Source organism: Xiphophorus couchianus, chromosome 24, assembly GCF_001444195.1.
Source record: "Xiphophorus couchianus chromosome 24, X_couchianus-1.0, whole genome shotgun sequence".
NCBI classification, from domain to species: Eukaryota; Metazoa; Chordata; class Actinopteri; order Cyprinodontiformes; family Poeciliidae; genus Xiphophorus; species Xiphophorus couchianus.
Genome location: NC_040251.1, coordinates 3,043,228 through 3,070,857, shown reverse-complemented (window position 1 = coordinate 3,070,857; position 27,630 = coordinate 3,043,228). Strand labels below are relative to the sequence as shown.

At 41.2% G+C, this 27,630-nt stretch overlaps 1 protein-coding gene across 3 annotated transcripts; it reads right to left on the bottom strand.

The window, feature by feature from the left end:
• Nucleotides 1–236: 236 nt before the first annotated feature.
• On the bottom strand, nucleotides 237–26,263 carry col5a2b (collagen, type V, alpha 2b). 3 transcript variants are annotated; one of them, XM_028010874.1, is made up of 58 exons: nucleotides 25,961–26,263; nucleotides 18,461–18,673; nucleotides 17,275–17,490; nucleotides 15,820–16,029; nucleotides 14,852–15,070; nucleotides 14,210–14,434; nucleotides 14,097–14,113; nucleotides 13,977–14,009; nucleotides 13,861–13,893; nucleotides 13,076–13,129; nucleotides 12,357–12,449; nucleotides 12,197–12,268; nucleotides 12,071–12,115; nucleotides 11,917–11,970; nucleotides 11,781–11,834; nucleotides 11,644–11,697; nucleotides 11,498–11,551; nucleotides 11,368–11,421; nucleotides 10,969–11,013; nucleotides 10,783–10,836; nucleotides 10,658–10,702; nucleotides 10,426–10,479; nucleotides 10,114–10,212; nucleotides 9,972–10,016; nucleotides 9,778–9,876; nucleotides 9,651–9,704; nucleotides 8,910–9,017; nucleotides 8,781–8,834; nucleotides 8,597–8,695; nucleotides 7,894–7,947; nucleotides 7,679–7,777; nucleotides 7,557–7,610; nucleotides 7,399–7,452; nucleotides 7,269–7,322; nucleotides 6,959–7,012; nucleotides 6,823–6,867; nucleotides 6,633–6,731; nucleotides 6,159–6,266; nucleotides 6,005–6,058; nucleotides 5,871–5,924; nucleotides 5,605–5,658; nucleotides 5,466–5,519; nucleotides 5,239–5,346; nucleotides 5,099–5,152; nucleotides 4,939–4,992; nucleotides 4,699–4,860; nucleotides 4,517–4,624; nucleotides 4,298–4,405; nucleotides 3,523–3,576; nucleotides 3,326–3,433; nucleotides 3,188–3,241; nucleotides 2,970–3,077; nucleotides 2,286–2,339; nucleotides 2,097–2,204; nucleotides 1,639–1,984; nucleotides 1,349–1,539; nucleotides 1,029–1,271; nucleotides 237–939 (listed from the first exon to the last, which is right to left on the bottom strand). In XM_028010874.1, exons 1-58 carry the CDS (start codon nucleotides 26,052–26,054, stop codon nucleotides 793–795), a joined length of 5,394 nt encoding a protein of 1,797 aa, XP_027866675.1. In that variant the 5' UTR covers nucleotides 26,055–26,263; the 3' UTR covers nucleotides 237–792. The 3 variants fall into 3 exon arrangements, with proteins under 3 accessions (XP_027866675.1, XP_027866676.1, XP_027866677.1); XM_028010875.1 differs by lacking the exons at nucleotides 17,275–17,490; nucleotides 18,461–18,673 and having other exon boundaries at nucleotides 25,961–26,262; XM_028010876.1 differs by lacking the exons at nucleotides 15,820–16,029; nucleotides 17,275–17,490; nucleotides 18,461–18,673 and having other exon boundaries at nucleotides 25,961–26,262.
• Nucleotides 26,264–27,630: the final 1,367 nt, after the last annotated feature.

Below are 27,630 nucleotides of genomic sequence, written 5' to 3'. Positions count from 1 at the left end.
CAGCTAAAAATGGCCGCCTCGACAGATGTGCGCCAAGCTGCGGTGTGCGTGGAGCAGCGAGGGTGTCACATTTTTCAGTCAGCGCACGAGGGGAGTAAGGGTTGACCCAGAAACATGTGCGGCCTGAACTTTGACTCTTTTTCTTCCTGGAAGAACGCCTCTTTTCTGACTTTTTTTCTTTTCTTTTTGGTTTTCTCGCACACCCATCTGACACAGGGCAAGAAGACAGTGACCCATACCACCAGACTAGATGTTTATTTGTTATTTATTTGTTGCAGTTCAATAAAGTCATCATGTATCTTCAGAAATTGACTGCGTTCAACTGAGCTAATCGCCTTTTTCACCTTGAATATCAAGTGAAATCACTAATTTAAAAAAATTACTTTGTCTCCCTCTAGTGTTGAAAGACTTGCATTTTGTTCACAGAAAAGTAATACTATTTTGCCATTTACAATCATGTGTTGCATTTACAGCTTTTTCAAATGACTGTTTTGCACAGAAATTAATAATTTAATTATTTATTCCATAAAAATTAAGAGCTACGGCTATCCTACATCGACTCTTCCTTTCTCCGAGCGTCTAGAAAAACTGTGGGCTTTTATTTTTAAAGCCCACTCCGCTAGTTTACAATCCATCTACACGTCTTTGCGGTACAGGTTCCCTTCCACATACTGAAAACTGGAATAAATAGCACAAGTGTCCTTCCGTCACCAATAAGGAAAGGCAGCGATGAAACAGGTAGCTTCTATACCCTCTTTCTAAAAGAAACCGACGGCGTCCGTCTTTGTGATTTTATGAGAAGCACACCGGCCCGATGTCCAGACCGAACTCCTGATCAGCCTTTCCGACATCCATTGGGGCCAAGTCCATGATGGGGAGCCTGGTGGTTGTCTGAGTTCTGTACTCAATCACTGTCTTGCCCCACTCTCCGTTCGGTTTCTGAGGAAGAAGCGGGAAAGTGAGTGGACGTGTCTCTCTCTCTCTACGTCGAGTTTTATTCACATCTAGAGGAATTCTCTGTGGCTTACCGAGCAGCCGTCCTCGACGACGGCATATCTGAGCCGGCTGTTGCCCTGCGCCCTCATTTCTTGTCCGTTGGCGCCTCTGAGGACGAGAGCTTTCTTAAAGTTGCCGGCCTGCTCGTCCTTAAAGGCCACGCTGTTCCTGCAGTGATACGTGACGTTCTGGTGCGACTCCTTTGACAAAAGCTGCAGCAGCTTCATCTGGACTGCCACGGCGTTGGGCTGCTCCTCCTTGCTGCCGTAGAAGAACTGAAACGAGATGACAAACGTCACGGATTTCGAAGAGCTGAGAGATTTCCTCTGCAAAGCTTTTCTTGTGTTCTTACTTTGGCTCCACCGTTCATATCAGCTCCAAACCAGGTGGGTTTGTTGGGGCTTGGGGTTGATTTCGTCCACCAGGCTTTGCGGGGAATGCTGGCCGGATTGGCAGGAATGCAGGTTTCACCAGTTTCCATGTTGCACAAGACTCTGATGGCGTCTTTTGTGCTTCCTTGATTCGGATCCAACCAGTATTCACCTGCAACAAATAAAATGAGACGAATCAAGACATGTGATGTGGTTTAAAAATGACTTTATGACTAAAAAAACAACAAAAAACAAGCAGCGTGACCCTGACCGCTCCTTTTCTGAGGATAGCACTGCCTGATGTCCTGGCAGGTCTTGGCAGGGTTCGTCTTGCTGCCGTCCGGACTGCGCAGGTTCTGCAAGTGTCCGTTGAGGGTCTTCAGCGTGGCTCGGACACCCGTTTCGGCACCCAAGATGTTATTGTTGGGCTTAGCTTCGTCCTTGTTGAACTCTGGCGGAGGTGGAGGATCAGCGGTGTCGTCGTACTCGCCGAGCTCTACTGCTTCCTGAACTTCGCCGTGAGCGTCGTAATCGACGGCATAGAGGTCCTCTGCAGCTGCTGTGGGAGGACCCGGGGGCCCCGGAGGACCAGCTGGCCCAGGTTCTCCAGGTGGACCCTGAAGAAAAACAAGATAGGTGTTTTCATGAGGCTGAACCTGAATAAAACAAGTTGGATCCAGATGAGAAAACAGCCTGAAGTTGTACTTTAGATGAAACACATTGAGTCACCTGAGCTCCGAGGTCTCCGATGGTTCCTCTGCCGCCTGGAGCCCCCATTGGTCCCGGCTGGCCAATATTTCCTTCCTTTCCTGGAGGACCCACCACTCCAGGAGGCCCCTAAATGGTTTCAAGACATGCTGAGGTTTTATGCCAAGTTATTCCTGTAACATGGTCATGTTTTAGTCTCATTTTGTTTACCCTTTGTCCAGCTGGTCCAAAAATTCCTCGAGCTCCTGCATCTCCTGTGGCTCCCTGAGTTAGAGAAGAACCCATTTGGATTACACTCGCTGTTTAGCAAAGTTAAATTCTTTTCACAAATCGGCTACGGACAAGTTGGGAACCAGTTTGATATTATGAGACACTATTGTGAGTTTTGGGAGTATGTTTTTGGTGCCTTACTGACACCTAGTGGACGTTTTTTCCCCTTCATTTTCAAGGAATTTCAATGACCATTGTGTTTCGTTTTGTTTTGTTTTGTTTGTCATTAAGAAAAGCGTACCAACAATTCTGTCCATGTGCATCACCTTTTGCTAGTCATTTTCACCCAATTTATGCTTGATACTGGTTGACTTCCTGTCCACCTTTGGACTAGAAAGTAACATGTCCTGATTCTGCATCCAAAGGTTTGACCTAATCCAAGTAGGGATTCTGTGTGTTTAAGCATCAAGCTGACTGGATTTCCCACCTGAACACTAAATTCATAATCCTCAAATGGTTTCACTGCCAGTGGTTTAGGTGCTGCCTCCACTCCCTTTGTTAGCCTTATTTTTCATACCTCCTGAACTCTGATTCAACAAAATGTTAACCTTCTTGTACATTTTAAACAGTACGTTAAACTTATAAAACACAATATCACTCTGTAGCTTTGAAAACTGTTCTCACAGTTATTCCAGGGAGGCCCTGGAGCCCGGTAAAGCCTCTGTGGCCCTTCTGACCCCTCTCGCCGGGTTCTCCGGCTCCTCCTTTCTCCCCCTGTGGTCCTTGAGGGCCCTTTGAGCCAACACACGACAACATTTCATCACGTCAGAAAAAAAGACACACAGGAGTTTTAAACAGCTGAAGTTTTTTCTTAAGCATTTAATGTGAAAAGCCTGTCTTACCACTTTTCCCCGTACACCAGGCTGTCCCTGTGGTCCTGGGGGCCCTCTAGCACCCTAAACTCGCCAAGAGACAATAAAAAGCAGTGAAGCGATAATTTTAACACGCAACACTGGATCTAAGCTAGTTGTAAAGCTCACAGTTTCTCCTCTTTGTCCAGGACCGCCAATCGTTCCCACCGGTCCCTCGTTTCCTGGAGACCCCAGCACGCCGGGCAGGCCTTCTGGACCCGAGTTCCCCCTATCGCCCTAAAGACGCACAAACAAAACACGACTTTATACTTACGTCCGTATAACCAACGAAGACACGCGAGCAGAAATAATGTCTTTATTCTCACCCTTTCTCCTACTAGACCGTCTTTACCGGGGGCCCCCTCGGCTCCAGCAATGCCCTGAATAACGACACAAAGAAACAAAAATATAGTGCATGTCAGCAGAAAACGGGAGAACTGGACCGCGAATCGGTCAGATTAAACTGCGAGTCATTTGCAAAAAAAAAAAAAAAAAGTGTCATTAAGATGCAGAAAAGCTACACGCAAAAAAAAGACAATGTTTTAACTCGCAATAAGATTTATTACGTCTGAAGTTTTAATGTTTCTACAAATTCAGTATGAATGTTGACAAAAATTGCTGCAATGTGAGGTGGAAAAAACCCACAAAACCATTGTTACAGAATTTAGGCAAAACAAAATTCAAGATGTTTGAAAAAGGCAATAAATGCAACGCAATCAAAAATAACTATCGCATGCAATCAAATCAGTTTTCTGGGTGTCACGTTGCATGATCGATTTTGCTGGAAGCCACAGAAATGAAAGTAAAATGAAAAAATAGCCAAAAGTGTAATCTCTGTTTATTTTACATCATATATTTACTTTACCGCATTTGACTTATTGAGTGGAATGTTTTGGGGCAATGCAGACAAAACAAATTTATAGCCACTGGACGCAAAAATCAATCAGAACGCTACATTAAGTCATATGTGGAAACAAAAGGAATCCATTACTTTTTAAATCAGATTGTGTAAAAGTCCATGTCAGTTGTTTTTTTTTACTTTTCATCTGCTTGAAATAACTTCTAGAAAAAAACTCTAGAGAAAAGAAAGACTGGACAAACCTCAGGACCGGGATCACCTCTTGGCCCCGTGGCTCCGGGTAAACCGACCCCGCCTGGAGGACCGTTGGTCCCCTGAGCACCGGTAGCTCCTGGTTTTCCAGGTGGACCCTGACAGACGAGTTACTCCAGTTAACAGTCAGAATCACAGAAATAACCACCTTGTTGTGGTGGCTGCTGGAGAAGGATGGACGTGAAGAAAAGTTCAGCAGGAGTACATACCGCAGGACCAGGCAGTCCGACCGAACCTCTCTCCCCTCGGACTCCGGGCAGACCCGCCACTCCTCTCTGTCCTGTCGTCCCAGCCGGTCCCGGAGGTCCATCAGGGCCCTGGAGGAGAGGTGTGATGGTATCTGGTTGTCAGAAATGTGAGTCTGATAAGAAAGTGCTTCATTTCATCTTACCAGAGGACCGTCTTCTCCTGGTCCTCCCTTCTCTCCGGGGCTTCCTGCTGGTCCCGGCGGTCCGTTCTCTCCCTGACGTCCCGGAGCGCCGTTTTCTCCTCCGACCCCAGGAGGGCCCTTCTTTCCAGGAGCGCCTACGGGGCCGTCGGCTCCAGTCGCACCCTGAAACGCAAATTAGTTTTGGTTTTTGCAGTGATTATTGTAGAGTAAAAAACCCCAATATCAGGGTATCTAACTCACAAGTGAACCTGGAGGTCCAACTTTTCCAGGCAGTCCAGGAAAACCGGGAGACCCCTGTGTGAAGAAGTCGTTCCGATTACGATGTGCTTTGAGCATCTTAGCTGCAGAGTTAGACAAGCTAAAAGTTCTCAATAACTGGATCGTTGGGTGAAAAACTCACAGCTTGACCTTGTGTTCCCCGGCCTCCTTTCAGCCCCGCGACACCAACAGGCCCCTTAACAGATGAAATTCAAAGAGGATGTTTATCAAATTACTTAAGACAACTTCAGACATTAAAAATTTAAATTGGGAATTTTGTACCTGTTCACCTGGCTTCCCAGCCATGCCTTGAGGTCCAGAAGCTCCTGCTTCTCCTTTAGGTCCTGGTTCTCCTGTTTCACCTTTGACTCCTGGCTGGCCATCTTGACCCTAAAAAAAAGAAGCAAACCACAAAAACTTAGATTCTACTCTTTAAAAAAAAAAAAGAAGTGCATCACATTTTCTTTTTTTATTCATTGGCATGCGCTAGCATTTAACGGGATTCTTACGGACGGTCCAGGAAAACCAACTGCCCCAGTTGGACCGGGCTCTCCGCTGGAACCCTGTTATTCAGTGAAGCAAATATTAAATCGCAACCTTATCAAAACTGAAAACGAATGGCTAAGGTGTTGAAGAGTTTCCACTGACGGGGATTCCTCTGGTGCCACGGCGTCCCGTTGGTCCCGGTGGACCGGTTTCACCCTGAGGAAACAAAATGCAGCTTCTTAGATCATATTATTACACCAGGTCATCTTGAACCAAAGGAGAGAAAATGTTGTTTTTGCCCATTTAAAAAGTTAAATTACAACATCTTTTTTTATTTATGTAGTTGTTTTTTGGTTTTTTTTGCAGTTGCACCTGAATAATTTCATGTAAAAATAAAATAAAAATAAAAAATAGTGTTGTCAGCTTACCTTTTCTCCATTTGGCCCACCTGAACCAGCAATTCCAACTGGACCAGCAAGCCCCTTTAAAGAATTTGGATACAATTAAAGACGCATAACATATTTCTAATTAGATACCATTTAGCCACAGACTTTGGACCTACCCTTGCACCATCAGCTCCTGCCTTTCCTTCAGGTCCCTTCTCGCCAACAGAGCCCTGTCAGTGCAAATCAACGTAAAAGTCGTTTGTCATTTCCAGATTTTCTGACAGGTCAGTTGCTTCTTCGCAGACGATACAGTCTTATTCTTTAACTTACAGGATCTCCTTTTGGTCCGGATGGTCCTGAAATACCTCTCTCCCCTGGCATCCCTTGAAGTCCTGGACCACCTGGCTCTCCAGCAGCCCCCTTTGGACCTGTGTTACCCTGAAGTATATAACACGCACCAATCAGGCATAACATTGTGAGTAAGGCTGCACAATAACACTTCCACCAACGTCATGATACACAATATCGAGATGGTACAGATCTACTTGGAGCAGTTTCACATCGGGCATTGGTCTCCGTCTCTTTAAGAAGGTCCTATTGTTCCAGGCTCTCCACCTTTAGTACATCATTACAACAACGATGCTTTCTTGCCACAAAAACAAACTTACTGAACGGTTTGTTACAAGAAGTTCTACCAGGCAGGTCAATCATTGTGCTTTGACTGATCAGTGTATGTCTGGGATTTTCACTGAAAGCAAAGACGAATGTTTTTGGGTTCAGTAAAAGTTTGAATCACAACGATACCTTGGGACCGTCTGATCCCGGTGCTCCTGGACCTCCTTTTGGTCCCTGAAGCCCGTTGGGACCAGTTTCTCCTCTTTCTCCGGGCGCTCCTCTTTCGCCCTACGTGGACGTGCGACAGGTCAGATAACAGAATAAACATGGATGCGACAGAATAACCGATTGAAGCAATTGGTAGAATCGGTAGACTCACTCTTGGACCCGTCTCTCCGACAGAGCCGGCTTCACCTGCAAGACCCTGTAGAAGAAAACAATACAAGAGTAAACACAACGGTTTTGGTCTTAGTTTAGATTAGCGTTAATGCTAATTTAGTGGTAGTTCCTTTTACCTCATCACCTGGCTTCCCTGCCTCTCCAGGTGGACCTGAGGGTCCAGGCAAACCCTAGGAAACATCGATCCCACTTTTATTTATCATTAAAAACAAGAACAGACAAGACGGAAAATTGCAAAAGTCAATAGACCAAAAGTGATGCAAGACACTTTTGGTCAAAATCTTAATGCCTGGAATTAAACTACAGTACTAGCATAAGAAATTTACTTTGGATCATCACAGAGTAATAAAGTTAAACACCACAATACAAAGGACTAAGGACTAAGTTCTGTTTTTGCACTAAAAGCAATGCTTTTATGTCATTTACCTGGAAACCGGTCTGTCCTTGAGGTCCTTGCTCTCCTCTCGTTCCTGCAGGGCCCTAAAGAATAAAAATAAGATTGGCTAAATCAAGAGAATCCTTAGTTTCAATCTAGAAAAAGGAGATGGAAGCTTACAGCTGGACCAGGTGGACCAGCAGCGCCGGTCTCTCCATCTTTTCCATTTGCTCCCTGGAACACAAAAGAGCACACTCTTCACTGAAGGATCCTTACATCTGTGAAGATGATGAAGCATAAAGTATGGCTTTTTGGCTACTTCAGTACTAGATACATACCCTTTGACCCGCAGCGCCAGGACTTCCAGCTTCTCCAGCTTTTCCAGCATCGCCCTACAAACAAGTCAAATGTTTATCACCAGCTTTATGTGATGCCGACTTCTAAAGCCCATCTCACTCACTGCGAAGCCCTTTGGCCCCGGCAGACCCATGGTTCCGGCACCACCTCGGGTTCCAACAGAACCAGCCAGGCCAGGTTTGCCGTCCTCTCCGGCCAAACCCTAAAAACACGAGGGAAAACATCAAAACTTCACATCGGGAGAACAATAAAGGCACAGTGGCGTCGCAACACTGTGACGTAGAGAGATCTTGAGGAGAGTTGGGAAATCGTGCTCACCATTGGACCCTGCCTTCCCTCTGCTCCTTGAGCACCAATCGGCCCCGAGAGACCCTGGGAAAACAAGGCGAATAGAATGTTGTGTAAAAACACAAGCTTTAGCGTATGTCTTGGGATTTTATGTGACGGAGCAACACAAACTGATGCAAAATTGGAAAAAATGCGTCATTTGTATGAAGCCCCCTTTCTTCTTATACGTCTCAGTAAAATCCAATTCTGCCTACTGCAACTGTTCCACAGCAAACATGAAAAGGAGGGTGTGTAATGTAATCAAATTTGGCTTTAAAATGTACTAAAGCATAAACAAAAACCAGATTATGTAATAATCGGCTCAAAGTATAATAAAACCTCGAATGCAGGTTGAGGACGTTTGTAGAAGGAAACCCAAAAGTTTTGACCCAAGTCATACCGGTTAAAAGACAACAATTACTCAACCTTATGAATTTAAAGTAAGTTTTAAAAAAAACAAGTTTTCTGGTATTTAACAAATAGAAATTATTTTAGTCACTCAAACTTAACTTCGTATCTTGAAACTACTGTATGTGGTTTTTTTATTCTGTGTATGTAAACTTCTGGTTTCACCTATAGATGGTTCGATTTGCATCAAACACTTTTTGGTGTTTACATATTTTCCTTTGAAATTTGAATCAGAAGACAGAAGAAATGTTGGAAAATTTATCAGAGGTGTATGGAGTTGCCTTACCCGGGCTCCCGTTAATCCTGGCTCTCCATTGCGTCCTGGGTCTCCCAGAGTACCTTTGATGCCGGGCGATCCCGACAGTCCTCTCTCACCCTGGGCTCCCTGTTTGAGCAAGAATCAAATTTTTAAAAGCCGAACCATCCGCTATGATAAATGCAATTATTAACAAAACAAACGTATTTCATACCTTTTGTCCTGGTAAACCATCTGCACCGGGAAAACCTCGGTTTCCTGGTGGCCCCTAAAACAGAAAGTGCCGAGAGTTGCACTGTACGTCCTGTAAAGTTTTCATGGCTGATATCGTTAGCTGACTCACCATCTCCCCCTGTGGTCCTGGAGACCCGATGGTTCCCGCATCCCCTCGGGGGCCACGCTTTCCATCCTCACCCAATGGACCAATTGGCCCTGGAACACCGTGGTCACCCTGCCACCGACAGGTTAGTCAATACACCAGTAAGTACAGAAGGAACGTTTTAAGATGAGGCTTCATTGACCCTTTTTGTCAAATTGCTTTGACGAAAAGTTGCTGTCATTTTATGATTCAGACAGCCGTGACATTGCGCCAGTTCAACATTGATCTGACATTTGAGAAAATTGACATTTTCGCCAACATTTGCTAACAGAGATGTGCTGAAAGAACAGCAAAAATATTGGCGTATTCTACAAATTTTTCATCCACCTAGGATTTTTATGTACAACATTAGAAATGCATTAATAGATGTAAATAAATCAATTCATTTCTTAGTAAGAAATTAAACATTTTATTGCCAAAGAACGCATTACTTTAGTGAATTTGACCCGGGTGAAGCTAAAACTGCCACTTGAGGAGTTTTGGCTGCAACATATTTGCAGATGAAGGTGTTTTTTTGTTTTTTTTTAACTTAAACGCCAAAATATACATATTTTTCAAAGTTTTGGTTTTACTATTGTTCTGAATATGTTGTTTTTTTCAGCAAATGGCCATTTTGGAGTCTGTATACAGCAGTTATTTACTAAATTAGTTGTAGGGTCCAGTCACTCATGTGTCTAAGAGTTAAGGTGTTAGTTTCTTGCTTACTCTTTCTCCTTTATGCCCAGCTTCTCCTTTAAGTCCTGCTAGTCCAGCATCACCCTGTTAAAGCAAAGACCAAAATATTTGAAAGTTCGGGATCTGGCCTAAGTTAGAAATTCAATAAAGTCCGTACCAGTTGGCCTTTTGGTCCTGGTGCTCCTGTGGTGCCCTGAGGGCCAGGAGGACCAGCGGGGCCGACCAAACCAGGCGCCCCCTGTAAACCTGCTACACCCTGTAGAGAAGAAAGCAAAACATGCTCAATAAAAAAGGCATCAAAGGTTTGCTAAAAAGGTGGAACATCTGCTTTGCGTCGTTTCAAAGACTCACAGAGGAACCGCGGGCACCTGGGGCCCCATCTGGTCCTGCAGCACCCTGTATTAAACACCAAAATGAGTCTTTCAATAGTAAACAAAAAACAAAAAAACAAACAGCACTCAATCTTACTAATCAGTATCAGATTTGGACTCGCCTGCTGTCCAATTGGTCCAGGTGGTCCAACACGTCCGCTGTCCCCCCTGGGTCCCTGCTGCCCTCGACTCCCTCTGACTCCTGTGGGTCCCGCTTCACCCTAACTCCCAGACAACAATCGGGTCATGAATATTTTAGGAAATTGTAAAGGATTCCTTCCTGACTTGCTGCCCTGCCTGGCCTCGAAAAGTGATTGACTGTGGACACTTTTGAAAAATGAAGCTAAAAACACAGTAGAGGCATTGTGTCTTAACTTATACTGTTGGAGTTTGGTCTTAAAATGGGATCGATGCAAAAGTGTGAACAGTCTCACCTTCATTCCTGGACCTCCTGGGAATCCCGGCATACCGGGAATTCCAATCGGACCCTGTAGTTGGATTAGATTATTTTAACTTCGCATTCTGTGCCCTGGCCTGGCAAATTGATGCTAATCAGACAACAAAATCAATGAGAATATTTTTGTCTCCACTGGACCAATAGTATACAAGCACACAGTCAGAACAATTACTATTTACATACTATCATACTATCAATCTCGTTCTTACCAAAGGACCAGGTTTGCCAGGATGGCCATTTGAACCACGTTTACCCTGACAGAAAAAATAGACCGTTAGCTTTCGCTCTTTGACATTTCAATACTTTTACCTCAAGTGATTGGTTTGCTTCATACCAAAGGACCAGTGGGTCCAATTCTGCCTCTTTCTCCTTGCAAACCAGGAGGACCCTGAAACAAAAGACAGATTTACTGAGACACTACTTTACACCCTCCGTTTCTTCTCTCCATCTTAATGAAAGTAAGACACAGGAACACTGGCATTATTGGTGCGGATTGAATTTGAACGCATTTATTGCTTACCGTGGGTCCTGCAGGGCCCATTTGACCAGCAGTACCAGATCCACCCTACGGTGAACAAAGATGCAGGTGTAAAATGTCTAGTTTGTAGAACTGATTATCAAATTTGTCCATAACTTTTTTATTTCGTGAATCGTTGCAGGTGAACTTGTGCTTCTCTCTAATAATCAGTGGGTGCATAAACCTTAATAAACCTTAGGCACTAACCCAATCTTTTTCCAACCCCAGCTTGGTGGTCTTTTGCCTTTATTGTCTAAGGAATACCTCAGAATTCCCTCATGTGAGATGTAGTTGTTGACTTAAGGGAGGGAAGTCTGTGGTCTTAAATAAACAATAGTTGATGTATGGATGGACTAATTTTTAGTTCTTTTTGGATCGTTCTGGATCAGGATAGTGTCATACCTTGGCTCCAACTGCCCCAGACTCGCCTTTTGGTCCTGCAAGACCAGCGTGTCCCTGTTGGGATTAAAGTTCTGCTTAGTTTTGTAATCGTTTCCAATCAACGGCAAACAAAAGGGAGAATTTTCTTTACTTTGGGGCCTTTTCGTCCTTGAAGACCTGGAAGTCCTGGGAATCCTCTTGCACCCTGAATTCAAAACAAACCATAACTCGTCAAAATCCTCCGCAAACTGTAAAATGCCATGGATGCACTTATGTCATTATAGGTAATTCTATTACTGGTGATCCTGGAAATCCTGGTTCTCCGGTTGCACCGGCAGGCCCAGCCTCTCCCTGCCCATAAAAAAAAAAAAAGTGAAACTTGGATGTTGTTAATCACACGACTAAAAACGAGGATGTACGTATTTCTGACTCACGTCAGGTCCTGGTTTCCCTGGAGGTCCATCAGGTCCTCGATGACCTGGCTCACCCTGTGGAATATTCACATTCAACATGATGTTACATCCTACCATGGCCGCCACCATGTTTTATACGATAAAGAAGTCGTCCCACCATTGGTCCTGTGTCTCCGTGTTCTCCGGGAATTCCCTGACCGCCGGTTGCGCCCTAACGTAAGACATCAAAAGTTAAAAATATCTGAAATTTGCAGAAGTTTGCTAAGAACAAAATTCGTTCTCATAATTTTGGGTAAGAGCATAAAACCTACTGGAGGCCCAGTTGGACCAGGAAGTCCTCGTGGTCCTGCTTCACCCTGCAACAGGGTAGTTTTATTCTCAGGTAATTAATTCACACATCTGACTTTACAGTTTGTTTGCAGACCTGAAACACTCACCCTCGATGCGGACACCATTGGAGCAAAACCTGACTTCTCACTAAAACCGGCCATCTGCGACACCAAGTTTCCCTTGAAGGAGAAACGAGTCAATGATTACCTCTAGAAAGAGTTTTTGTTTATGTTTTAAGCATTTTTCGGAAGATATGAGAGTTCTCACCCCGGGAGGAGAGGAATCCCCAGGGGGTCCAGGTTCTCCTGGATTTCCAGGGACACCAGGCTCACCGTCAAACCCCGGGGGTCCAGTGAATCCCTGAAAGTTTTGTTATTACATAGAGAGTAAATGTCATACTGAAGTTCAATTTTATCTCATTACATCATGGTTGTGAGTATTTACTTATCTGTCATTTCTTTTTGTTTGGTTTTGTTTTACGCTAATAGCATTAGCATTTTGCTAATGTAAAGAAATATCTGGTGCCTTTAATTAGCAATGCTTTATTAATCATTGTGTCAGAAAATTTTATTCAAATGTTTTAATACTTTTCATTTGTTTAAATAATTTACATATAAGGTAGATGTAGGACATTAGCACTGCGCATGCCGCGGGCTACTTTTATACGTTTTCAAGGTCATAGATTTTGACGAATGCTTCAGATTAAAAATGATTCTGCTTCCAGTCAGAAAATATTTTGATAATGTCACAACACTAGATAAATGATTATATTTGACAGAAGTAATGTGGTGACTTTACTTAATACTTCTGACCAGAGTTAGACAAATAATAAGTCATGACCTCGTTATCATAAATACAGTTCAGGAGTAAAGAGTCTAGGTGTGGAGAAGACTGTAACACATAAAACGGAATAGAAATAATTGTGGTAAACTTCGGGTTTAAATCGTACATGGCATCTCAAAAGAAAAACTTTTTTCGAAACTCACCCGTCTGCCTTTGAAGCCTCTTGGTCCTGTTCTTCCCTGCGGTCCTGGGGGGCCCTAAACAATGAGACTAGTTTAACTTACACATTTTTTTTCTCCACTTTATGGGGGTAAAAAAAACACAAAATAAGGATATAAGAGACAAGTCATCTATTCCAAATTAGTAGAGCAATATTTTGTCTGGCTATTGCAATAGAAAAATCACATCTTTTTTCAGAAAGTTTTCATCTTATATCACTTCTAACTTTGTTTTCTTTTGTCCACCCTCTGTTTCTGGGTTCGAGAGTCTAAACGCCGAGCAGAAAATACCCAGACAAGGATTTGAATGCAGAAACTTCTTGCTGCACAGTAAGATGGCGCAATAAACCCACATCATATAGGAGTTTCATGTTATCGTTTTAATTACTGTGGTAAAAATTTGAATGGTATTCTGCTTTATTGTAGCTTTAAGTTCATGTTTGCAGCTTTAAGTTCATTTTATTGGCTGGAGTGCTTATGAAAAGGTCACATCTAATCATCATCTTAGCATCTGCTTCTGTTGTGTTCGAAAGATTAGCCCCATAATTCACCTTAACATTAGAGGGCGCCAAAGCTGCCACGGCAACCAATATAAGTACTTGAAGGTTAAATATATCAAAAATTTGCTATTTTTTTCTTAGATTCTGTGTTAATTATTATTTTAAAAAATAAATATTGCTGAGTACTGGAGAGGGAAAAAAAACAAGCATGAACTTTACTGAAGACCTTTTTCGGAATTGGGAAACCTTTGGCAAAAGCAAGTTACCCACCATTGGTCCCTGGTGTCCGGGGTTTCCCACAACCTGAAGAACAGGCAGATAATTACCTCTTGATGGGAAGCTTCAAAAATGATGCGCAGCATTTGTTATGAAAATTTCATACTTACATACGGTATGTCACCTGGTTCCCCTTTCTGTCCCTGCGAAGGATGCAAAATGGCTTGTTAGGTGTGCTGTGATTTTTTTCCTCTCATAAATAAAAGTGTGTGAATAAAGCAGTAATTTACCTGGAAGCCCATAATTTCTTGAATTAAAAAAAAGAAAGAAAAAGGAATTATCACACAGTTGATTACTACTGAGGCAATTTAATTGAGTCAGCTAATTGGAAAAGTGACCCCACCGATCCTCCTGCCGGCGCTGGCGAAGCTGTCGCACACGGGGCAGCATTCCCCCTCGGGCGTGGTGACCTTCTCGCAGTTCGCCAGCGGCTCGCACTGAATCTCGTCGCAGATGGAGACGCCGTTGTCGCAGACGCAGACGCGACAGGGTGCGGGTTTCCAGATGTCGTTGTGATGGTAGAGCTCCCCGTCGACTTTGCAGCTTTCTGATTTCTTCTCATCAGCGGCTGCAGCGCAGAGAAGAAACAAAGAAAAAGGGAAATGAAAACTGTCACTGCAAAATTTAACAATATTATCCACGGTCGATTCTTTAGTACATAGCAGTTTGAGAACGAGGGAATTCTTTTCCTGAACGTACAAGTTCTTTTACAGAGATGAAGTTGCACTTTCTGAAATTCACTGCACAGTTCCAAGAGCTTTTTAGGAAGATCTGAGCACTGATGTTTCATCAGTCACCCAAAGTCAAATCCAGCTCCGTGCCACAGATCAGAGCAGCAATTTTAAGAAAACCAGCATTGTCTTCAACGGCACAACTGTTATCTAGACTGGAGCATCATCAATCACAATTGATCACCATCCTCTTCGCAAGCCACCATCTACTTGGTACAATCACTTTTGTGTTTGGTCAAATTCTGTCAAATTACCTGTCGTTGGGTCGGTGTTGGGTGAAAACGTTGAAGCCACACTTAGGCACACAGGACAGCATTCACCACTGGGGATCACTGTGTTCTGGCAATCGTCGAGGTTCTCACACACCACATCTTCACACACTACGGTTCCCATATCGCACACGCACAGCCGACATGGCTCTGGGTTCCACATGTCTGTATTGGCGTAGATCTTCCCATTTTCTGTGCAGGTGTCTTAATTAAAACACATAAAAATGCCACAAAAAAAAATTGGTTATTGATCCAATTGTTTTAGCTACACTTGGTACCATCTACTTGAAAACAATTTAAACTAACACAAGCAGATTTTTTTTCTGATGTTTTGGCAGCTACTGAGTTGGATTGGTTTTCCAATTTAAATGTCGCTCACATCAAATACATGGTCAGCAAAAATAGCCACCAAGAAAATGCAAGAGTGCAGTGAGTTTGAATTTCAAATTCAGATTGCTTGCTGCCAAAAAATCTGCAAATAAACACAGAAAAACCATGCGTATTTTGCTGCTTTATTCAAAATCTATTTGTGCTAAAGACTCGCGAATGCAAATAAATAAATAAATCATGAGTTGTACAGAATGACATAACAGAGAGGCAAAAATTTCCCTGAGGAATACACCTTATTCAGTAAGTAAGTTACTTGCTCAACCCGATGTGTGGACGTTGTTACAGCACACACATGTTGAGAAGTGAGCTTATCTCGTCGAAGGTTTATGTATTCCATCTGCAACCTGAAAAGAAGCACTGTCGGAGGGAAATTCAGACCGCAGCGCAAAGATTTGGAAAACAACAGTCCACAGTGGTGTGCACAAGGCGACGCCTGAAGAGTTGATCTTCAGGCCACGACGGAGACCTAAAAGCACCACCAGCTGCGAAATACACAAACACTGCATCGCAGAAGTCGGCGTCAACAACCAGAAGCAAATCTGCGGGTCACGCTTGCAGTTTACCGGTGTCTGCGTGGGGCTGCTGCTGTTTCGCAGCCGAGCACACAGGGCAGCACTCGCCCTCGGGGGTTTCTGTGGTCTGGCAATCCCCTACATCCTCACAAACCACGTCCTCACACAACACCGTCCCTTTATCACATAAACACACCCGACAGGGCTCTGGGCTCCATATCTGATCGTTGGGGTAGGTATTACCGTCCACCGAGCAGGAATCTTTGTGAGGAAGAACAGCAACGGGCATCAGTATGGAAAGCTGTCCTCAGATGATAAAGACATAGCTTCATGCATTGCAGATTCAAGAGAAGCCCAGTTTCTTGGTTAGGTTTTGAAAGCTATACAGTTTGGCCAGGTCACATTGCCTGGAAAACAAATGTGGGGTTAGCTAGTTCAGGAAATGTATGATTTGGAAAGTTCACGATATATGGAAAACAATAAAAAACAATAAGTGGACAAAATGGAAAGTATAAAAATTCTTCATGTTTAGGCAAATGTAGCTTAGATTAATTGAAAAAAATTATTCATAGGTTCAAGGGAACAGCTTACTTTAGGCAGACAACATAAGGGTTAGCTAAAAATTAAAAAAAATGGAAACACGGAGTTTATGCTACTTAGAAAACATCTTTGATTAGGTTTATGAAAAATACTGGCTGAAGCAATTCACATTAACTGGAAAACAACAGTACTTAGAAAAAGGCTTGGTGTTACTTTACTAAGCTTGCTCACCAAAGTGACAAAAAGAAATCTTGGTTATATGTTGGTATACGTATTTGTCTAGCTGATACTATCTGGAAAACAAAACTCAAGTTAGCACGAAAAATTAGCTAAATTTGGGTAAATGTATAACATAGCCATCTCATGCTAGCTAAAAGAAAAATGTTGGATTTCTGTCAGTATCAAAAATTTCATGCTAGCTTAAAAAGAAAAACACAAATTTGGGTGACTACTAAAAAACCCAAAAGTCTGTGGAAATAAAACTCAAGTTAGCAAGAAAAATTTGACAGATTTTGGATAAATGTATAACTTAGCCATCTCGTGCTAGCTAAAAAATTTTGGATTTGTGTCACTACCAAAAATCTGATGCTAAAAAAAACACACAAAAAAATATGTTGGATTTGGGTGACTACTAAAAAAACTCAACAGTCTGTGAAAGTTTAGGTATGTTAAACCAAACCAAATGTTCAATCCTAAGCAAAAACTTGGTTTGTTAACCCTATGGAAGGTTACATTCTAAAAAATGTCAGCAAGGATTTTATCGGACAACGTTGAAATGAGTGATACAATTTACAAAACTGTTTTATATGCAATTTTGTTTCCAGGAAATAAATGCGAAAGATAACACTCCTATTTCGGCTTTTGGTCACACACACAAAAAAAAGCCATTTTGACACATATTTACATAGATAGAATTATCCATCTTTTAATCGGATCACCCAAACATCAGTTCATAATATTTATTACCAGTTTTATCGTCCAAGATAGGAGCGTTTGGTTTGTTGGCTGAGCACACGGGGCAACACTCGCCCTCGGGGACCTCGGTTGTCTCGCAGTCCCTTAGCTCTTCACACACCAATTCCTCACACACCACAACTCCCGAGTCGCACACGCAGACTCGACACGGCTCTGGGGCCCACATTTGATTGTCGTAGTAGGTGGTGCCATTTTCTGTGCAGGTCTCTTTATGGGAGAAAACACCAACCGAATGAGCACTGCGGACGATGCCCTTACAGTGCGCACAATGCATCATTGAAGGGATTTTTGGGAATGCCTTGAGAATATTCAGTTTTAACATTCCATACTTTTGTCTATGACTTCCTCAACTTTTGTAACAATTTAGACATTTGATTCCTAATGTTTTTGCCATTAAGCTAATTATTCAACAACATAAAAAGTATTGTGTATGCTTCAAAAAATCCTGAAACAACATGAAGCTGAATTCTGCTTGTAGGGAAATTCTATTTCCTTTTTGGCACTTGACCTAATTGAATGCATCAGATGGAGCTATTTGGACACTTCTCAAGCCAAAACATGAATAATTCAAATCATCAGCACTTTTTCAACTGATAAAGAAGATTTTAAGCCACTCTGGTAACAAGTTTTATGAATGCATATGGAGGATTTATCTGAAGCAGTCAGCTTAAATGACACCCATAACTCAACAAATCCCACTGGTATTAATCATTAGATCAGTCTTAGCTTATTATTCAATCTGCAGATTAATTTTAAAACACTTTCAAAACAATTACACCTAAAAGAAAATTAATTTTTTTAACGTTTATACTATGAATTAGAATGTTAAACATGGAATGTTGTAAAAAAAATGCTAAAGCCACACGCTAACCCCAAAAAACAAGCAAGACTTAATTTGCTTTTTTAACAATATGATTGCTTCTCGGTGACATAATTCTTAAAACGCAATGCTTTCTGACTGACTCTTACAATCTGATTGTATTTTTGATTTCATTTAGAATATAGCGTTAGAAACAAATTTGGCTAGAACAAAATGTATTACTTTTTTTTTTTTTACCGTAGTCATACCGCCAAACTGGAGAGGAAGACCTCGTAATGATGCATGGTGGTAACCGAAAGGGACGTGAATGTGCCTGATGATTCCCAGTAGTGAAGGGTCAGAGTCGGGTCAGTTTACCTGCTTCAGAGTTTGCTGTGTGTGTCGGTGGCGAGGTGGAGCACGTGGGGCAACACTCGCCTTTCGGAAACACCACCGACTGGCAGCCTCTGAGCTCCTCACACACCTCGTCCTCACACACTACAAGGCCGCTGTCGCACACACAGGTTCGGCACAGCGCCGGCCTCCATATCTCATTGTCGGAGTAGACCGTTCCGTTTTCCTTACAGCCGTCTGAGTCAAGCACAGCAGCAGCCGACATGTTAACATGTTCCTCTGCGGAGGTCTGATCCAGTCATGATGATGATGAGGACGACATGTTGGAAACTATAAACAGTACAACCAGCTGGTTGTTCAATTTAATGAATTCAAGCAAACAATTGCATGTATGAAGTTTAGGTAATAGCTTTGTTTTTCTTCTTTTTTATAGTTTTGGGTTGATATTTTGAGCACACGGGGCAACACTCCGTGTGCCCCGAAATGAAAGAAGAAAAGGGGCTGCAGTTTTTCCGTTTGCCCACTAGGTTGCATCAACCGTCTTTTAGGAACAACTGCAGGACTGAACCGTATATAAAAGTATAACTGGAAATCTGATTCATGTTGCGTGCTTAAAATAATGGAGAAAATAGAAAAACGTGACATAGTTTTAATTTTTCACATTATAACTCATAGCAGATTCACTTTTAAGATCTAAACCAAAAACTGGTTTTCAGTTGTAGGATATTCTGCTGTATTGGTAAATTTGAAAGAAATTCATCTGGTGGTGCACGATAAACAAAAACGTAGACAGAATAAATTACATCCATTACAATGTACAAAGACTGGGCAACTGGACACAGGCTGGTTTCGAGGCAGTCCATGAACAGCTGGCTGCAACTTCACTGATGGCTTTTCAGAACCGCATAGCTCTTGATATGCTGCTGGCTGAGAAAGGAGGGGTGTGCATGATTTTTGGAGAAAGATGTTGCACATTTTTACCAAAATAATACAGCGGCTGATGGGAGCTTGACGAAGGCCATTACAGGGCTTCGTACTCTTAATGGCAAAATGAAGAAACACTCTGGAGTGGATACTTCCATGTGGGATGCATGGATGGATGCCTTTGGGAAGTATAGAAACCTTGTGTCCTCTGTCTTACGGACAGAGATGTGCTTTCAGTTACAAATCTCCTACCGCTCTGAAAAACACATCTCCCGCTCCTCTGTTTTATTGATTTTAGGAACCCTGCCACACGGGGCGCTGCAACTCTAAAATGGTGGAGGGGAAAACAATTCACATAGTTGCAGCGCTAAATGATAATCACTAACTAAACATGTTATCTACAATCTAAATCCTTCTTGCTCCAGGCACGGCGTCGAATGGGACACGTTGTATAGCTTCAAAGCAACGAAGAACAAAGCAGAGTTCTTTGCAGGACTATAAAACTCAGCTGGGAACTACTAACACCTCTATCTCCCAGAGATTCCTGCAGGGTAACAAATGCTAAGAATAGCTGACACCTCTCTCTCACAAAGGAGGCCTTTAGGAAAGAATCAAACTTATTTAACACACAGAAACATCACTTAAAATAGAAGGAAAAGAGTAAAAGCATATAATTTAACATTATCTAAATGTAACTACAAGGCTACATGATACAACGAATATTTGATAATTACTAAAAATACAATTTATCCAACAATAACGTTTTCATTTTTTCACGAAAGATACCTGTACCCCTTGAAATATTTGACAGTTTGTCACATTACAACTACAAACATCAATGGGTTTTTTTTATGTGATAAACTAAAACAAACTAATGCATGATTGTGAAATGGAGGGGAAAATGATGCACGGTTTTCAGAAGTTTCACCAAATTCAATTTTAAAAGCGTTGATGAGCAATTGTAGAACAATCTCTCCCACTATTGGGTCATTTCTCCACGTTTTCTCCACCCTTCGTTTTGAATGGTGATGGTGAAAAAGAGAAGCATGATCCTGCCACTAGTCTTCAAATTGATATCTTCAAATCATTTTCTGATTAGATTGGGCATGGAACCCCAAAATATAAGTTTAAAGGGTGTATATGCATTTTGAAACAACTTGCTTACTAGAATTTTAAAAGAAGACGTGAGCAGAACATAAATCAAAATGTCGTAATTTCGACATATGTGAGGCAAGTCGCTGCTTACCTGCAGAGGCCTTTAATCTAACCTGACTAGACTGCGGTTCAGCCAACAGCTTTCAGCTGGAAAGTTGTCTATAAATCTGTCTGTAGGCCACTGTGCAATTATCCCTTCAAAACGATCTCTGCCAACATTCAACATTTAACATGAAACATATATGCTTAGTAATTAGCATGGATTTCACTGTTAGAGTCCTCAATTCCAGCCAGTCACAGAAGGAACACAGACTTTCTTAGCTTTCTGCCGCTCGGTTCATCTCTATATTTACAACAAAACATATGCCAACACCTAGCATAGTTATGAATTACATTTCTATTATTAAGCCAAATGTGTCTTAATATCTTCGTTCTAACACTACTTACATATGCTGAGTGATTTATAATCATCTCACATGTCAAAAATGCAGTTTTATTACGTTTTGCTAGCATGGTATGCTAACGGTTAACCCGGCCGTTTGAAGGATATCGTCTGGACCCCAAACATGGCGCAACTCAGACTTTTGCTGCAGGCACTTTAAGGGTGAGGTTTGACTGACAAATGAAAATACATAACGCTGCTCCTTCAATGGGGCCACAAACAATCAGCAACTTTGAATCAAAAGCAGATTTGGCCATACAAAAACTTTAGCTACACTCTGCAGCAAGGGTTTTCAAAAAACATACGGAGCATATGCTGTTTATGTTTCAGACCATAGATTAACATTTTTTCTAAGTTCAAATACAAAACACGCCACTCCCAAAAAGTTAGGAAACTGTATGATTTTTGTTTTAATGAACATGGGAACCTCTTTTTTTATTATTATTTTTGTGGGATTTACAACGGTTTACATGTCCATTTGTAGCAACTCCAGCTTACAATAGAAATATCACATCAACATTATTTATATATATATATTGATGTGTGTGGGTGATTTCAGTATGTTTTTGATATATGATATAGTTTCAGTTAGTTAATAGTTTCTCCCAATTAACTACGGTTTTTATTTAGTTCTCCTAATGAAAGTGTTTTCTCAATTTCAGTTTTAGTTATTTCCTTCGTTTTAGTTGGTATTTAATATTAAATAAGCTTAAACATTTTAAAGGATTTTGTCAGGGTTGGATAACTGAGACCCGCTTTCACGATGGGCAGGAATAAAATGCCGAGGTAGGGTTATACATGAAACATGATTTATATAAAGTTGGACATCACAAAATATTTGGTTCACATGACGAATGGTGAATTCTTCAATTTAACATTTAGACTTCAAGAGGAACACACACTAGGTTTCTAAGCTAAAAATCTGGAGTGTATTTCAACATTTTTTTTATCATAAGTGCACATAAACTATTCTTTGTCCTGGATAACTAACCGCCTATTACCCATAATTGGCGGTTACAGGTAATTACATACATAAAAACAGCAGGATCAAAAAAATAACAATAAAAGCAGCCCACACTGCCCACGGAAGTACTTTACTTCATAAAATTGGAACAATATTTAGGTTAGATGTGGAAAACTTTAAGACTCTTCGTGTCTTAGTATTTGTTAATTTCTTTTGTATCTTTCTCAAACACCTGGCTGGTGTAGCGAGGGAAGAAAAAAGGAGAAAAAAACTATACATAGGAATGTTGCACATAAAAAAAAACAAGGGTTAAATCTCGCCACCTGCTGATGCTGTGGGCTTTATGAGTGCATTTAAATCCATTCATTTTTGTGACGTCGCTAAGCACTAATTATGTGGTGAGGCCTCTCCCTGAGAAAGACGACGGCTTTCAGCAGCTGTAGTTATTTCAGGGGAAACCACTGAGCCTGTATTATATGTTGGGTTTGGGTTAAAACTTGTGGTTTGACTTTATTTGGGACAGCAATGAGATACCACACCCGAAGGAAACTCCTGCGTTGAAACCTGCTTCAGACCAAAGGAAAGAGTCACAGGTTGATGTGGAGTGTATTTTTGCAGGAGAGATTATATTTATAACAGTTATGCAGCCTTTTCGGTTTTTAACCTTTGTATTTCAAAAACTTTCCAACAACACAAGTAAGCCGTTTTTCATCTCCACATAATTATAGCTTCAGCTACAGTATAAGCTTGTACTATGCCCATAGTTTATATGTCTTTTTACACATCAGTACAACTGCCCGCCCCTTATGTTCAAACTTAGGTCACAAACATCAAACCACCGTGAAAAGGACTTAAAGAGGTACTTTGATATTTACAGATTAGATCAAGTCAAGTGCAACCTAGTGGGCAAAGATATTCCCATTTTCTTTGCCATAATGGAGTAAACATTTATGGGGGAAAAAAATATATATTTTTCACATTTTCTTCAGAAAGCTACAAAACAAAGCCGTATGTAAACACACCGCTGTAGGTAACACTGTACTGATACTTAGCATACATATTTTCCTAAAGTATCACTCTTATCGCCGTTTTATATTCATTTAATAAATTCAAAGATCATCCTCTCATACACTGTCCTAACTATCCCCGCCAACCTCCCACCAAAGATTTCTTTCATCTTTTTTCTGTTCCCCGATGCTTAAATCCCTTCAAAACCTTTCTTAATTGCTAACATATTTAACTGTAAATTTACCAATTTTTTTAATATATATATATATATATATAAAAAATTGGTAAATTTATATACTGTAAATTTACAGTATATATATATATACAGGGGTTGGACAATGAAACTGAAACACCTTGTATATATACCCTGTATATATACAGGACAACCCCTGTATATATACAGTATATATATATATAGTATGACAAAAATCTAGATTTTGATAACTTTTATGACATTGTGCAAGAAATTTAGGAAAGGCAAGGAAGTTTATTTGTTTGGTGCATTTTTAGCAACAGGGCTTTAGATGATTAGAAGGAAAATAAAAGAGCAAACAAGCAAAACCGTTACACAGCAGAGGCAAAGTGAGCGAAGGCGAGTTCAAAGGTAGCAGCACTGTGGTTCTTCCACGGTCTGTATTCATATGGATGTTGTTGAACACTTTGACAAGGGCACTTTCAGTACTGTGGTGTGCACAATGTTGGGGAGGTTTTTTTTTTGTGGCCCCCTAAATTATTTACACAAGCATTTTCTGGAGTTAATTTGGTACACTAGATATTGACAGGGGTTTTATTTTAATTTTTTTGAGGGATTTGTTTTAATCTCTTCATGATGTTTTTATGAAATGTTATTAACTATGTTTTTCAGGGTTACTGACAGCGGAACCTGTAACCCTTTCTATAACTAGCTTAGCCTCGAACCTAAACTGAAAGCACTATAGCGGAGGAAGCACTGTTAGCTTCCTCTGCTAACTCCAAAACATCACACAATCTTTAAGCAACTGGTTTAGATTTAATGTCAGACTATATAAGAACCATATTAGTTTACAGCTGAACTCTAACAATGTAGGTGTAACGTGGACACCAAAAAGTTAACGCTAATGTTAGCTAAATACCATTTCTAAACATTCTGCTCTCTGTTTGGCTAAAGATTAACATACGTAACTTTATGTAAAATTGACTTATTTTTCCTCTTTTTTTATACAGGATGTTATAATGTTATTCCCTCAACTAAAACATACCTGGAGTATTGCTTGATTATTTCATTCTTGTTTGAGAAATTCTTTAATCTCTTGGGTGGAGCCAGCGTGGCCTTTGAGACGCAGTGCCTCCTGGGAGTTGCAGTTCTTGACCTCCCCCCCACCATACCCCCAACCAGCTCCTTCAGACTTCCCAGCAGCAATTAGCAAGCACCTGGTGAAACTGCTGAGCTCACTGTAGGAGCTACTTCTCAGTGCAACGCTGGTAAAAATGTTGTTAAAGGGTTAAAAGAGGAGCCGTATTGTGACGACTTCCGGGAGGCGGAGTTTCAGAAAGAGCAGGAGATTTTAAGGAGACAGAGGACCAATTTCAAGGTATTAGATTATCAAGTCAAATTTCTATTCATTATATATGTATATAATTTTTTACAACAAATAAAGTTGACATAGTTGATTGTGTTATAAAATCGCACAATGTGACTGGAAAATATAATATTGCCCCTTGAAATTAATTAATTTGATAAATGAGATATGTTAATATAAATTAATCAGTGAAATTCAAATGTGTTTTTTATGTGGTCATTCTTCTATGCTGAGTATGTAAGCAAAGCTAAGTATGTGGCACGTCACTACAGCCCTTAATTGAAAACCAACATGAAAAATGCACCTATTTTATCAACTGAAGAATTATTAAACCTATATTTGTTCGGAAGTAGGAAACATTTCTCTTAAAACCCTGGAGAGAAAGTGTTAAAAGTATAAACCTTACTTAGAAATCCATACCAAGTCAGTTTGCATTTTTATACCAGAGCAGTAAATGGTTACAAAACTGTCATTTTATATATATCGAATTTTTTTTTGTCACGGTATTCGTTCAGTGACATTAAATGCTACTAAAAGCTAAAGCAGTACCACACAAGATTCTAACCTACAAAACATCTGGCGCACATGGTCAGAAATAGTTTTTTTTCTTCTCTTCATCTTCTTCTTCGTTTTTACTTTTCCCTCGCAGCATGAACGCTTCACTGGGGGTGAAGCCGAATGGAAGCGGGAGAAGCATATTTCATATCCAGCATCTTCTCACATTGGGTGTGTCCTCGTCTGACTCTGGCCCAGAATCTGACCAAAATTAGTGGCCTGCATTTGTCCATCCCATCCTGGAAGCCACATCATTATAACTGTGGCCTCTCCAACCCTGTCATTCAGCCTCGACTCTGCACTGAAATAGACTGGCCAGCCCCGCTCCACTCTTTAGAGTTAGCTGGAGCATTGAGAGGGAAATTGCTGCTTTATATGTATATATATATATATTTGGGGTGAAGTATATTAAATATAAAGTTATCTGAAGTTTGAACAATTATGTAACGTTAAAAAAAAACATTTAATTTTTATCGCTTCGGCGTCAAATCATAAGAAAAATTTACTTTCTTCTTTGAACAGGTGTTCTTCCACGATACAACAAATATCATTAATTGGCTTTTAATAGTGCCATGAAGTCAAACCAAAAAAAACAACAAAAAAAAATCCTTTTTAATTAAAAATAAGCCACTCTGTTGGCAACTTATCTGGAGGAATAAATCCTTTTCAGACTAAATTGCATTGCGTAAGAAGAAGTGGAAATCAAACATTTTCAGCAACAAAAAAAGCTCATGTTGTTGGAAACAAATTACACAAAATATCCACAAAGTAATCACGGGTAGAAAAAACAACAACATCTGAGTGAACATAAACATGACATTTTTGCATATAAATATGCAGAACACAACAAAAGTCCAACAAAAGAAGTTACATTTTCCATTCCTGAAATATTAGCGGTTTAGGCAGCCGTCACTCACCAGTCTTTGTTTCTTCTTGGCAGGCTACAGCAATCACCAGAGCTAAGGTGAGGGCCAAGCATACGGTAATCCTGGTGCAAGCTGAGGTGCCCATGTCTGCATATCAGACATGCAGAGTCCTCAAAAACAGTTGCTGCAAAGCAGATCAGAGAGTCCAGGGAAGCCCAGCCCCGAGCTACAACATCCAGGCTGGAACGAAAGAAAGAAAAAACAAAAAAACAAAATTCAAATGTCCCAGAGCGCAACTGGCTCCTGGATGTGCGATTACAGCTCACTGCAACAAGCTCCTGCTTCTGCTCCCCCCCTCACCCAGACCTCCTCGCCACTCTCTCTCAACCTTCGACCCTCCCACTCGTCTGCTTTCTCATCATTTCTACTTTTAGTCGAAGGCCACCCTCCCCTTCAGGCTCCGGCAAATGGCATGAAAGGTGGCACTGATTAAAGGCTGCATGAAATCGGCTCTAATTGAGAGGAGGAGGGGCGACGGGTGGCTTTGGAAAGGAGAATACCTCTAATCTGCATTCAAGGACCTTTAAAGGATATTGCTGCTTTTATGTGCAGAAGCCACCTTATGATTTGGCAATACATCATTCTAATAGAAATGTCCAAAACGGACCCGAATGCTCGCAGGTGTTGGACTTTGTGCTTGTTTCAGCTATTTTGGCTTCACTGCGTGACTGTAGGTTTTAGTTGCTTGCAGTGTCACTGGTTCAAATGGAGACAAACATTTAAAGGACATTACCAGATAACTGGGCTCATTAATATGTCAGTACTGTTCAATCACATCAGGTAGGTCTGTGATTAAAGTCTATATATGCCATTTTCTGCAGGTGTGGCGCTAGTTTATGTCCTTTATAGGAGTTATAAACTCTTTTTCTGTGGGTACTCTAGTTTCTGCTTTGGGAAGTACCTTTGGAAAAAACAGATTTTTGGGATATTCTTTTTTACCCTTATCGTTCTCCCAGATTGAGTACATTAGACGGTCCACAGTATTTCTGGTTTCTCTGCTTTACTTTCCCTGTTTTGATTGTCATAATAATGTAGACTGGACCTAAAATACCGTGGGAACACTTTCCTGGATTCCTATGGTTTTCTTTCCTATTCAAGTACCTTCAATAAGGCCTCCTGTTATTACTTCCTGTTTTCCTTCTGGTCTTTCTCCTCCTCTAGAGTAATTTTTGACTTCTCTATCAACTCCGTTCCACCCTACGCCACGTTCCTTCCTTCCAGTTTCACTTTTTGTTTTAAAGTACCAAGAGAAAGCCAATAAGTTCCTTCTTTCCAGTATCAAAACATGTCAAGAATACCTGAGTAATGCCCACAATCTCTCTGGGTTCTCCAGGTTCACTGCCTTTCTCACCACTCTACGTTTCTGTGTGGCATACTCTGGCATCTTCCCTATTTCTTCCCTGCGTTCAGAGACGTCTGAGTTCTCTCACAATCCCCCTGGATACTTTGGTTTCTGCCTTCCTTCCGGTTTCCGCTCATATCTGTAGTACCTGGAGAAACTGGACTCTATCCCCACGTACTCTGATTTATCCTCCATCTTCCTACTAAATACTGGTCCTGCCTAAGAAACCCTACAAGAGTACTGGGAGAAAGTCCAGAATTTCTCCAGACTCTATAGTTTCCTCCCCACCTACCAACCCATTTCCTGTCTAGAACACCTG

Excerpts from the sequence above, each read along its gene's own strand:
- col5a2b (XM_028010874.1), bottom strand. The coding sequence starts at position 26,054 with ATGGGCACCTCAGCTTGCACCAGGATTACCGTATGCTTGGCCCTCACC. Across the intron at positions 12,116-12,196 it reads CAATGGTGTCCGCATCGAGG|GGTGAAGCAGGACCACGAGG; the intron begins GTGAGTGTTTCA and ends ACCCTGTTGCAG. Across the intron at positions 10,480-10,657 it reads CTGGCAAACCTGGTCCTTTG|GGTCCGATTGGAATTCCCGG; the intron begins GTAAGAACGAGA and ends ATCCAACTACAG.